The sequence below is a fragment of the Perca fluviatilis genome, chromosome 22 (genome assembly GCF_010015445.1).
Source record: "Perca fluviatilis chromosome 22, GENO_Pfluv_1.0, whole genome shotgun sequence".
Taxonomy (NCBI): domain Eukaryota; kingdom Metazoa; phylum Chordata; class Actinopteri; order Perciformes; family Percidae; genus Perca; species Perca fluviatilis.
The window spans coordinates 9,766,251-9,779,987 of NC_053133.1; the positions used below are offsets into that span (position 1 = coordinate 9,766,251).

At 39.7% G+C, this 13,737-nt stretch overlaps 1 protein-coding gene across 2 annotated transcripts; it reads right to left on the minus strand.

The window, feature by feature from the left end:
* Positions 1-1,341: 1,341 nt before the first annotated feature.
* Positions 1,342-11,466, minus strand: nrros (negative regulator of reactive oxygen species). Of its 2 annotated transcripts, none has more exons than XM_039789547.1 (3): positions 11,196-11,466; positions 9,265-9,382; positions 1,342-4,169 (listed from the first exon to the last, which is right to left on the minus strand). In XM_039789547.1, exons 2-3 carry the CDS (start codon positions 9,364-9,366, stop codon positions 2,211-2,213), a joined length of 2,061 nt encoding a protein of 686 aa, XP_039645481.1. In that variant the 5' UTR covers positions 9,367-9,382; positions 11,196-11,466; the 3' UTR covers positions 1,342-2,210. The 2 variants fall into 2 exon arrangements, with proteins under 2 accessions (XP_039645481.1, XP_039645480.1); XM_039789546.1 differs by having other exon boundaries at positions 9,265-9,379; positions 11,196-11,465.
* Between the last annotated feature and the right edge of the window lie 2,271 nt (positions 11,467-13,737).

A 13,737-nucleotide genomic window follows, 5' to 3' on the forward strand; every position in this document is an offset into this window, starting at 1 on the left:
TTGGCAGCTTTGCTGTGCTATGTGCACACTACAAACTTGACTGGGCGGTGATATAATTGCTATAGTATGTATGCGGTCGCTTGGTTCCCTGACGACCACTGAATATGGCTTGTGCAGTCACATCTGATGCATTTATACACCATGTTAAGTTAGCTACAAAGTTATCAAAGTTTGGCTGTTGTGTGAATGCCCTCTTAACTATTTTATGCAGTTGTTTTCTGACTTCTTGCCTAATATATTACCCAATATATATAAATATATAAGACTATAATATTATATATATAATATTACACCTGCTGTTCACCTCAATTGGCATCCCTAAACACAATATTTGCTTGTACTTTTGCTTCAAAGTAGACTTACACTGGTTTCAATTCGCCAATCAATATAAATCCAGAAGTTCAGGATGAGTCATTGTTCACACTTCTTCTTCAAAACTGCTTAAAGATATTCAAATCAGAAACCTTCAAGTCAGTCTCAAGCCTGTTTCTCCATCTGTATTAACTGCTGCCCTGAGTTGAACCCATGTACATGCTTAGAACTAATCCTCCCTGTTCTGCAGATGAACACCCAAAATGTTGTGACTCTGATGACTTTATGTCATAAAAGATATGTAAAAAGGATGGTGTTTCTAAGCTTTGACGCAACTTCACTCCAGTTTCTCTTTTTATGTTCCAACCACCATGACCCTGAGCATCACCACAGCGGTATTCTGGTTACTTTCTGGTTAGGCCTCGGCACTCTGCACAGCTACACACTGATCTACCAACCTTCCTAACACTGAGCAGCAACAACACCTGCACACAAAGGTAGATAAATTAAGCTGGCCCTTGTTTGGAAGGTTTATAATGCTATCTGTACAATTTAGCCTGAACTTAATGGCCTGTCATTGCTGCCAAATGCACAGCAGAATGGATTAGCAAGTATCAATACGTGGGTCCAAAACAACTCCTCGTGAGTACTGACACACTGGAATTTTATGTCTATGTTGCATCTGTGTCCCCTTGATGGGAAGGAAACCTCAAACCCCTCCTCTTTGAGATGCTGAACTGGGCAGTTCCTGCACATCTTAGCAAAACAGGAAATTTCATGTTTCCTTTGCTGCTTATAGCAACAGCTTGCATCACACTACTTCTGCATATGTACACACACACACACACACACACACACACACACACACACACACACACACACACACACACACACACACACACAGCCACATTTTTACATTAGGTGTCAGGCTAAGGGTCTGGTTTTGAACCGCACTTCAACAGCACAGCAATGTGAACAGGTGAATACCCCATTGCTTACATACATAGAATAGTTCATTATTCTAGACAGTTTTACAATAACTTGAATTTATTTCCAACATACATTCAGTTAGAGCTGGGCAATAATCCAATATGATAATTTGTCGTTTTTCAATGTAATTGTATCATTATGATATCATATCTCGAGATAACGTGATATATATTCACGTAGTCTAAATTGATAATATCTAGCACATACTAACTCAAATTTCTCAGAAAATCTGATGTGAAATATTTTGAAGGAACACCATTTGAAGTTTGCGGTTTTGTTTTTACATCACACTATTTGTATATATAGTGTATAGCTGGAAAAAAAATCTTTAAACTGTTATGTTCATTTTGCACTAAAGTTCTTAATAATATGATAAAATACTAAAGTCTTTTCTCATTTGTCAAGTATTTAATTCACACAGGAGTATACAACACTTCATCACTGAGTATGAGATAAGACTCATATACATCACAACTGCACTGAATGTACCTTGCACAACCTTGCACAATAGGTTTATCTACATCCTATCTTTACTAGGGAAACAGTTGTAAATTTTTACTCACCATCTTGTATATATTTTAAATATTGCTTGTGTAGTATTCAATTATTATTTAATGTATATTGTTTCCTATTAATTAATGTATACTCTGTATGTATGCTGTGTGTCTGATATTTTTGCTGCTGCAACACCATTATTTCCCATTTTTTTGGGATCAATAAAAAAAAATCTATCTATCTATCTATACAAAAATAGGCTTTACCATGTGATTATTTTGTACGGACTCTTCATGAAATTACCAGAAAACGTGATTTATCTTGTTATAGAGATATATCCCAGCCCTACATTCAGTTACATTTCTTAATAATATACTTTACAAAATATGGTTCGGTTGAGGGTTTATAAAGTTTCAGTAAGATGTGGGCTTCAAACACTTCTTTTTGATTGACTTTTGTAGCATTTTGGGCTTGAAGGTGAGGAGAACAATAATTGAAATGCCCACAAAAGAAAGACAGATGGGTACGAAAAGCAGAATGTACCAGATTATAGATTCACCACCTTTCACCAAACACAATAATTGCTGGAAGTGCTCCACTCTGTGTGTTGTTTGGATGAGATCCTCACATTCAATGTCTGATTGTCCGACCATATTGATTGTCTTTGTTGTTTCAAATGTCCTGAACCATTCAGTTTGGCAGCAGTTAAACGGATTTCCTGTGAGGAAAACAGTGTGCAGTTTCGGGGCTAATGCGTTAGCCTGACCTGAGGAAATAGTGGACAGTCTGTTGTCCCTCAAATCCAGCACTTTCAGGTCAAGCTTTAGAAGTGAAGAAGGAAGATGGGCAAGGGAGTTCCTTGAAATGTTTAAAGACTTCAGAGCTTGGAAATGGGAGAAGTCAAAGTCTTGTATCTGAGTATTTCCTAAACCTAGATGCTGTAACGTTCTGCTGAGACTTTGTATTGATTCTTGGACAATGAGGCCGGGGTTGTCGGACAGTTCCAAGTGCGTTAGAGACAACCCAGAAAATGTAGACGATGGAATTATTTTGAGGTTGCATCCCTTGAGGTAAAGCTGTTTCAGGTATACAACGTTGTTCCAATATGCGCAAGCTGAGCTAGTGTCTGTACTGATCTTAGGTTCCTCAGGAAGGCAAATGTCAACATTGTTATAACTGAGATCCACTGACCTGAGGCTTGGCAATGAGGAAAATAATCCTGACGGTAACCGCCCAAGATTGTTCAGGCTAAGGTTAAAGTATGTCAGATTGCCAAGAGTGGTCAGCGTACCTCCATCTGCTACGATCTGGTTCAGCCTGTTATTGCTAATGTCCAACTCGTACAGGCTGCCAGAGAACTGTTCCAATGTTAGATTTAAGGTTTCCAGACAGTTCGTGCACATTTGTAGTCGAGACAGGACAGGCATTTTCTGGATGAAACCTTGAGGAAAGTACTCCACCTGGTTTCCTCTTAGATCCAAAATCTCTAGAGAGGAGATGTCACCGTGAAGGCTCTCGTCCCACAGCTGAGCCGTCACATTGCCTGTGTTCTCCTGCATATTGTAGAACTCAACAGTTGAAGTTGAGTTTGGGAATGTGCTGTTGTCTGCCAAGTGTTGGTAAAAGCTAATGCTGTTGTGGGATAGGTAAAGATTCCGCAAGTGGCTGTGGTTGGGCAAGAAGGGAAAGAAGAGCAGTTTGTTATCTGATAGATCGAGTGTCTCTAGCTGGAAGATGTCATTAAGGTCTTGTCTGGAGATGAACCACTCAATGAAGTTGTGGCTAGCGTTGAGGACCACCAGCTCGGTCATGTGGAAGTCTGTCAGGCAATGCAGATAGTTGAAGGCCAAGTTGAGCCGCTGGAGCTTGGGATTGCTGTCGAAGGCACCATCAAGCTCGTACATCATATTTCTCTGTAGGTTGAGTTCTTTGAGTTGGTAAAGATCTCTGAACGAGGTCTCATCCAGTCTCTGCATGAAGTTTCCGGAAAGATTGAGGTACTCCAGGGACGTCAGATTTTGGAGAAGAGTGGCCACCATTTCGTCATCAAGCTCATTCTCAGAGAGATCCAGAGCTCTGAGCTTGGGAAGAGTCTTTAATGCGAGGCTGGTTTCTTGGTAGCCAATACGAAGATTGTTATTTGCTAAATTGAGGTTTTCTAACAATTTGGTGCCTTGAAAAGTGTTTGATTCTAATTTCTCCAAACTATTACAAGCTAAGCTCAGGGTGTTTAATGAGGGGTAACGGAGGAGAGAGTTGTCCCGTAGTGTTTGAATGTGATTGTAGTTGAGCTGAAACTCCTCTAGGTTGTCTGGCTGTCTTTCAGGCACAGCGGAAAGGTTGCGATTGTTGCAGAGAGCCGTTCTTTGTATCTGCAGAGAAAAGGAGAGCACATACCATTACGCTTATGTATTTGTGGGTAGTATGTCTCAATGTTTTTTAACTCACAAGGCTGACTTTACTCTTTTGTAGGTTTACATCAGCCAGCTTCCTTTTGGGAAGGATTGTTTAACCTGTCATATCACTTCTAAAATCAACATTTTAATATGGGTTGTAATTTCTTAGTTTTTAGCCACACTAGCAGCATGCAGCAGCCTCACAGAGCAGCTAGCGAGGCAGTAGACTCATAAACCCTATTCGCACGGGATTAGTTTTATCTGAGAACCTTGTGTGATTTAGAAATTACAGACAAGTTCCGTAATTATTACAAATGACTAGAAGTCACCAGGTAATACCAATCCTTGCGAATAGGGCTTTAAGGTTGTCCACATGTACACGGGTATTTTTTCAAACGTAGCTTTTTCAATGCATTTTGGCCTTGCATCTACACACAAACAACATCTTAGGTCACTGTAAACAGACATTTTGTAAAACTCCAGCCAGGGTGAGGACTTTTAGAAACGCTGTTTGTGTGTTGTGATGTAGACAGGGAAAACTGAGTTTCTGGCTTGTAACGTGAGAGTGTGTGCTGTTATCTGTTAGAAAACGTTTATTGTAATGGCAGACATGGCCAAAATAGTTCACGGAGAGGAGAAGAGTTATGACCAAAACAGTCATAAAAAACAACATGTCCAGGCACTCAAGGTTGGTTACAAAAAATAAAAGGCCTTTGGCAAGACATTTAAAAGTACATTTGGTGCTTGGCCAAAATAGTACTAGTAACAGGCTTGCTAGTAGGACCTTTTACATGTTTACGCATAAATGTACAGTTACTCTCCAATTGTATTGTGGAAAAGAGGCATCAGAATGCGTTACGGGGGTTGATGCTACATAATCCAACACTGCCACGACACAGACTCTGGCGCCAACGTTGCTGAAGACCACGGACTTCTAGTTACTGGGTACCCTTCTGGTAACAGCTTTTTTTCTGGCTTCTGATTGGCCAACATCTTCTTATTCTTTGCACAACTAGGGTTATATTGTTGCCTATCAGCTTGGCGTGCTTTTGACAAATGTGTTTTGGTTTTTTCGGTAACACTTTACTTGAAGGTATCTACATAAGAGTGACATGACACTGTCATGACACAGTCATGACACATGAACCCTAACCCTAACCATAACCATAACTTGTCATGACAAAAACTGAATGACACTAAAAGAAGCGTTATGTCATAAATGTTTGACTTGTTTATAATATTTATGACACGTTCATGACAGTGTCATGTCACTCTTATGTAGAGACCTTCAACTAAAGTGTAACTGATTTTTCTAACCAATGCATGTGTGTACATTATTTAATTTTTTTAAACGAATGAAGGAAATACGCCGTTTAAAAAAAAATACTTGTGTACGTGTGGACTAGACCTTGTTGCCCTCAAGACAATTGACTGTGTATAGATTTTCATCACTTACTTGACTAGTTTTTAGTTGCTTCATCTTTGAGGTGTTTTATTTATATTTGTTTGTGCTAAATCAGCCATAAACAATCTACAGCAGAGATTTCTCACTTTTATTAAAGGGGTGATAGAATGCAAAACCGATTTTACCCTGTCATAGTTGAATAACGACAGTTCGGTGGGTAAATAGGACACACATAGAAGCTCAAAATCCCATTGACACCCCTTTACTATGAAAATCTCATATTTTGAAACTGCAGCTGAAAACGGGCGAATCTCAACAAAGCTAGAAGCTGACGTAAGCATCTCAGGACCTGTACCTTTGTCACACCCATGGGTGTATTAAGAGAACGGTCACGCCCCAACATTTAGGCTACACAACTGACCAGAGATCAGGTAGTCTTCTGAATCTAGGTCAGGCAGATCTCTGCTATTCCATTACAAAATTCACTTCTGAAACTTTTTTATGAAAGAAATCAACCATGTAAAGCTGAAATATGGGCCGTTTTACGAAAATTGATGGCTAATTACAAATTTTGTCCGACTGTGTGTCGGAGTTCAGCGGCCGGTGCTGCCTGGGTTGCTATATCGCCGCCCTGCCTGTCCTCCGTCACAGACCCAGGCCTGCTGTGAGCTCGATTGAGGGCCGGCAGCCCAGTGCTCAATACCCGCGCAAACTCACCCTTTTCTGGGTGACTGGACTACCAAACGCCACTGCCCTGACAGAGCTCCAGGGCCTGTAGCTCGCTGTTCTCCCTCCAGTCTTCCTGCTAAATGGCCAGCCGGTGAGTGACTGAGAGCGTGGTCAGCAAGCTTGTTACGCCCGCAATCTCTTACCGCAGGTTCCAGTTAATCTTATAATGGATATGTGTGTTGAGTTATTTAAACAAACAATCAGGGAACTAAAAGCCTCTTGTCCGTGAGTCTCATTGATAGAGCTGCGGTGAGCTGGAGTCCATCAATGAGAGCTAGCTAGCCTCCTCCTAACGAGACCTCTGACATTCACAAAAATGCATTCAATTGATATCCGAAATCGGACAAGTGTTAGCTAAGCTTTGTAAGACCTTGGGGAACCTGTAATATACATGCCGTGATGATTTTCCATTGTATTCAATGGGACACAAAGCTAGCTTGCTGCTCCTCCTAACAAGACCCCTCAGTTCATAAAAATACCTTAAATTAAAATCGGACACAACGGTTAGCTTTGTAAGACCTTGGGGTAGCTCTGATATAAGTGCTGTGACAAAAGTCAAACTGTAAATATATTATAGTAATGCTGAAAGTGTAGCTAGCTAGCTGCAATTGTTTCCCATTGTATTGAATGGGACATATAGCTAACTAGCTGCTCGTCCTAACAAGACGCCTCGTGTTCATAAAAATGCCTTAAAATCAAATCGGACACAACGGTTAGCTTTATAAGACATTTGGGTAGATGTTATATAAGTGGAGTGACAAAATTCAAACTGTAAATATACTATAGTTATGCCGAAAGTGTAGCTAGCTAGCTGCAATCGTTTCCCATTGTACTGAATGGGACAAAAATCTAGGTAGCTGCTCGTCCTAACAAGACGCTTGGTGTTCATAAAAATGCCTTAAAATCAAATCTGACACAATGGTTAGCTTTATAAGACATTGGGGTAGATGTTATATAAGTGGCGTGATGAAATTCAAACCGTAAATATATTATAGTTATGCCGGTAGACGGCCGCGGAGCCCCGGTAGTGCAGTATCCACAAAGGGTGACTTTGGCCTGGGTATGGAGCCCAGCAGGCTACCACTTTCTCGTCAGACTGTGCGGAGCTCCTAAAGTCCGACATGTCTTACCAAATTTTCAATTAGCCATCAATTTTCATAAAACGGCCCATATTTGAGCTTTATATAGTTGATTTCTCGCATAAAAAAAGTCTCAGAAGTGAATTTGGCAAGGAAACATTGCATTGTCTGGAATATGAGATTCTGTCGCGTCTCTAATGTGTGTGTATTGTGGATTCGCTCAACCAATCAGGGCGCGTCTCTAACGTGTGTGTATGGCGAATCGCTCAACCAATCAGCTCACAGTTCATCTAAATATTCATGAGCATACCATATTTGGAAGAAAAGCTCTTGTTACAAATAGGGCCAAAACACAGGGATGCATAAGGGCCAATAAAATATCAACCAGGCCATTTTCAGCCCAACCAATGTTACATACCCCATTAGGAGACCATAAAGAACAGTGTGAAATACCCTATATAATCATTCTATCACCCCTTTAATTGTGTACCACTTTCACTATGTGTTGTAAGTTGTAACAATTGTCTTTATCAGTGTTTAGTAAATGTCTGATTACTGCTTATTATAGCAGTTATACATCATTTATAAGAAACGTGGGGGTTGTCAGGTCATGAACATTTTATTATGTTTTGTCTTTTATCTAGCTACGTAATTCATCAGGAAGACCAGGTACAACCAGTTACCTTCTGGGAAACAGCAACAGAGCTTCCATAACGAACCCAAGTTATTAAGAAGTTATTAACCTTCACAAACTTCATTGCAGTTTAGTAAGTAAGTAAGTGCAAGTCATTGATAAAGGGTACTTCCACCACAATAGTCCATGAAATCCACTGCAAATGTCAAGTTGTTAAATGACAGATAAACCCTACAACAGTATTCCTCAAAGAGTGGTATCATGTATCATGTTTTTAATTCAAAATTCAAAACAGTGTTTCTCAAACTGTCTGCGAGCAATATAGTGAGAAACATAGTTGTGTTATTTTCAATATTAAATAACCTAGTATTTAAATTTAAACATTATTATTTGAACTGGCTGTGTTGCTGGACTTTAGCAGGCAACCGTTTTTCCGCACTGCCTCCAATTTAAATCATAAATGATCAGCGTCACTAGAAAATGTGGAGGATTAGATTAGAACATGGATAGATTTAGTGTAAAAATGACTCCTAATTCCAACATTTAATACCGTGAACTACCAACTTTGATGGATTACTTAATAAATTACTCACTTTGCCTCCCTGCTAAGACAATATCAGACCACGCAAAATATCCCCACAAAGTACAGAACATCTGATAGGCACTAAATGCAGCATCAGGGTGTCGTAATGATAACATACAAAACAAAAAAAGCCTATCTTTTATCAGAGTTGTACATCTGAGTTTCTCTACCAGTAGGCACTTTTCTTCCCTAAACTAGAACGCTACTACATTTCTAAACTATATAAGAATAGAAGATCAGTGTTTCATAAAAAACACATAAAATGTTTTGCAATTTACATCAGATGATGCTTTATACTATATGCTGTATTCCTGACACTGACACCTCAGTTTATTTCGAGATGGACTTTTATCAAGTAGGGCTATGTGTGTGTGTTTGTGTGTGTGTGTGTGTGTGTGTGTGTGTGTGTGTGTGTGTGTGTGTGTGTGTGTGTGTGTGTGTGTGTGTGTGTGTGTGTGTGTGTGTGTGTGTGTGTGTGTGTGTGTGTGTGTGTGTGTGTGTGTGAGAATTTGTATGGTTGCACTTGTATGTGGCTTGTTGGCTTGTTTATTATTATTTCTATTCATGCTTTGTTTTAATGTGTATGCTGTTTTTTTTTTATGCAAAGCACACACTAAATAAAATTGACATTGATATCTTACCAGCTGACATGGGTTGTGTTGTGGATGACTTGAGACCGGCGTCAGGATTCTGCACATGGTTAACAAGCAAAGCAGGATGGGAGTGAGGCCGTGGACTGGCATTTTAACATCCTCACTGCTAACAAGGAGATAGAAGGAGAGAGGGAGGATGCTGCGTTAGCCTTGCTCCTCCTCAGTATAAAACCACAGTTATTATGATTTGCATGTGATGATGAGCATGGTATCATGTCCTTTTGAAATGAGCACCACTTCTTGAAACCACTAGCAACTATGAGCTCATAGCATGCAAAATTGGAGAAATCATCTCTCCACTATAATACACTATATGAATTCTCAAACTGGGAGAGGGAGACAGCAACTTGATATTACAGTGGTGAAGCAGTGTTGAGGTCAGATTAGTAGACGGGCAAATACAAGTTTGACGGCCTGGGTTCAGTCACCTACTCAAAACTTTTCATACTGTGAGGGAAGATTTTCAGTCAACCTTTCAACTTAAGTTTTTAACATTGATTCCATACTAAAATGTGTCTATCGTAGTCTTGAGCCATTTATTTATTTTTTTACTTGTTGTTTTCTAACTTTAAATTTTAGGAAATATATTAATATGGCTTGACAAACGTGTTCTGGTCATATGTCTTTAATGGCGAAAGAATGTAATCCTCACATTATTCATGTCCACAACATTTTCTGTTGTGTCTGGTTGACCCTATACAATAACAGAAGTCACAGTAAAGTTGGAGTTAAATAAAATTATGTAAATATGTGAACGTCCTATCTATGATATTTTTTTTTTGCTGAAAACAGAAGCTGGACATTGATAAAAATGTCCCAAATTTCAATTCAAACCACTGCGTGACTCATAGTGAATATGGACGCCTTTTGTTCCTTTTTTGGGGAGTACACGTTTTAATCTTTGTATTTTAGTGGACTTATAAAGTATGTTGTTTTTGGGGAGAGTTTTTCTTTTCTTTAATAACATTATTTTATATATACATATTTTGATCACTATTTTTATCACTTTGCTGTTGTTTTTAAAAAATGCTTAAACAAATAGCTTATCTTCACCAACAGTAGTTAAATACATTGTGAACAACACTGGCCAGAACGCTACTACATTTCTAAACTATATAATGTGTTCTGGGGGAGAGTCAGCCACAGAAGAAAAGACTTTTTGGCAAAATACTACTTTCTCTTTTCTGAGTGTTGTGATAAAGCTAATTCATGAAAACAATGATCAAATATGTGATATGTTATTTTAAAATTGAGAAATTTAAACTGAACCTAAAAATCACCATTATTAAATTGAGACTGACATTGTGCCGTTGTTTGTCATCCATAACTAAAAGGACATTAATCAAATGCACTATCAAGCAATTTTGTAACATCAGGGCTGCAACTGACGATTAATCTGCTGATTATTTTCTCGTTTAATCGATTAAATCTATAAAATGTCAGAAAATTGTGAAAAATGTCAATCGCTGTTTTCCAAAACCCAAGATTATGTCCCAAAATGTCTTGTTTTGTCCACAATTCAACAATATTCAGTTTACTGTCATAGAGGAGTGAAGAAATCAGAAAATATTCACATTTAAGAAACTGTAATCAATAGTGGGCAATTAATTTAATAGTTGACAACTAATTGATTATTCTTTGCAGCTCTAGGTAACATTAACAATGGCTCATTATGCAACATTGATAGAAATCTAAATAATCGTTTTATGCTGACATTTGTTTTAACAATACTATTTATGACATACAGCACTATCAGAAACTCTAGTATGCACCAAAGCGGGTGATCAACAAGATATCTTGCTCAAATACACCTAAGACAAATTAGGTTCAAATTCAACATTCTAATTTGAGACAAAGCATGCAATTTGCTCCTTTTCGCATACTGCAGTACTAGATTAGAGCAAGGTGCCTTTACTTACGCTGGTGGTTAGGTGTGGATTTCCCAAGCCACTGACGGTTGATCCCCTGACCATATCGCTAGTTGACTGGCTGTTGCAGAGTGTGTTCTCTGAGGTTCAGCTGCCTTCCTCTGCTCCGACTGAAGCACTGCTGCTTCTTTTTTACTATTCACGGAAGCAGGCAAGCAACGGAAACCAAAGTCACATGGACAAGCTGCAATCAGAAAGAGGTTCTCAAGGCCGGGGCCACAGGAAGGCAAGTGCAAGCTCAACAGCTCTCAAGCAGCACAGCGTGAGTTTTTGTTTTGTTTTTCCGTCACACAAACCCCACAACGGTAATAATGTTGTGCAGGCAACCTATGGTTGGTAGCACAAGTGCAACCACAAAAACCTAACGAAAACACACCCTTCACACCCTTTGCTTATTCTGATCAGCCAAGCTACGAGGGAGGAAACCACTCAACACACACACGCCCTTCCTGCCTGATATTCGGCCTGGCACTGCAACAGCCATTACAAAACACACAGAACAGTCAAGTCTGTGGATATGTATTGAAGGGTCACAATGCTTTTGGGGCCAGATACTACAGGGAAGATGATCGATGGATAGCACACTTTTTTTTCAGCACAAACCATATCACTGCAACATACTCTAAATGAGTAATGGAGAAGTCCTCTAATGCTTTACTTTCAATACTTATATATTTACAGCATGGCCACTTGAAGTATGCAAGTGCCGTCCCTAAACACTGTTAGTGTTTCGTTCTCTCTTAATGTCCTGCTACTAAATGCACCAGCTCTCTTTCGTCTTTTGTTAATCTTCCTTCGTTAACTTTACTTGTTAACTTGTTTAGTCTTAGTAGTCACCCATGGGTAAAAGAATAGGGAATTAGGAATCAGGAAGTGATGATGCAGTCCTTGGAGAGTTGATTTGTCAGTGATTTCTTCCTGTTTTCATACAGGACATCTCCAGCTCTCAGTTCTGACTCTGTAAATTTGGGTGGCAACAATATTTTCTAATCCATGACTCCATGTTGAGGAGGATTTACTCTGAAACAAAGCAGATAAACTGGTTATACAACGTAAAAATAAAATTAACAATTGACCTGAAACTTCTTGAAAAGGGTGTTGCAAACATGCTCAATGTGGGCCCAATGGAAAATCTGCATACTAACCTTAAAGTAACAATCTCGATTGTCTATATCGATGACGTTTCATTTCCAGGATTGTTCAGGCGCTGCCGGAAATTCCGCCGGATGTCCCTAATTTTCGGCTGGATGTCCATCACCTTTTGTTTTCTTTGTGTTGGTATTCTAAACTCCGGTGGATTTATGAGGACTATGGTGAACTGCTCCTCAGATCTCTGCAGGGTAAATCCAGACAGCTAGCTAGACTATCTGTCCAATCTGAGTTTTCTGTTGCTCGACTAAAACAACTTTTGAACGTAGACACGTTCCATCAAAACAAGTTCCTTCCCGAGGCTGTTTTGCAGTGGCTCCGTTGCTCCGTCCTGGGCTTAGCACCGCCCAAGACGATTGTTATTGGTTTAAAGAAATGCCAATACACCACACCATGTTTTTCTCCCATCCCAGAATGCTGTGTGGACTAGCCGGACCCAAGGTCTGGCAATGCGAGACTACAATCTCGGAGATCTCCGTTTGGTCCTCTTTGGCGATAAGTGGAAATCAGTGGGCTAGAGGTTCAATCACCATTGTGTTAGCTACACACAACACACTCACCCAAAGGATTATTAGGAACACCATACCAATACCATGTTCGACCCCCTTTCCCCTTCAGAACTGCCTTAATTCTTTGTGGCATTGATTCAACAAGGTGCTGGAAGCATTCTCTAGAAATTTTGGCCCATATTGATAGGATAGCATCCCCCATACCATTACACCACCACCACCAGCAGCCTGCACAGTGGTAACAAGGCATGACGGATCCATGTTCTCATTCTGTTTATGCCAAATTCTGACTCTACCATCTGAATGTCTCAACAGAAATCGAGACTCATCAGACCAGGCAACATCTTTCCAGTCTTCAACTGTCCAATTTTGGTGAGCTTGTGCAAATTGTAGCTTCATTTTCCTATTTTTAGTGGAGATGAGTGGTACCCGGTGGGGTCTTCTGCTGGTGTAGCCCATCCGACTCAAGGTTGTGCGTGTTGTGGCTTCACAAATGCTTTGCTGCATACCTCGGTTGTAACGAGTGGTTATTTGAGTCAAAGTTGATCTTCTATCAGCTTGAATCAGTCGGCCCATTTAAAAAAAAATAAGTCAACATGAAGTAATAGCATTTTTCAATCAAAGGTGAAACAACAAAGCTATGATGGATTAAAGTGGGACTTGCCATGTTCACCCCATTAAAGGTGTAGTAGGTAAGACTTATAAAACTAACTTTCCTGTCATATTTGCTGAAACTGACCCTATGTTCGAGTAGAACTACATGAAGCAGGTAATTAAAAACAAATCCGGCTCCTCTGGCACCACCTACAGCCTGTAGTGCGATTTGCAAAAACCCACCGCTCCCTGTTCAGATGCTCCAATCAGGGCTATTGACT

Bases quoted from the DNA above. Each gene is read 5' to 3' on its own strand.
- nrros (XM_039789547.1), bottom strand. From the start codon at position 9,366: ATGCCAGTCCACGGCCTCACTCCCATCCTGCTTTGCTTGTTAACCATG. The intron at 4,170-9,264 runs GTAAGATATCAA...TTTTCTCTGCAG, and splicing joins AACACAACCCATGTCAGCTG to ATACAAAGAACGGCTCTCTG.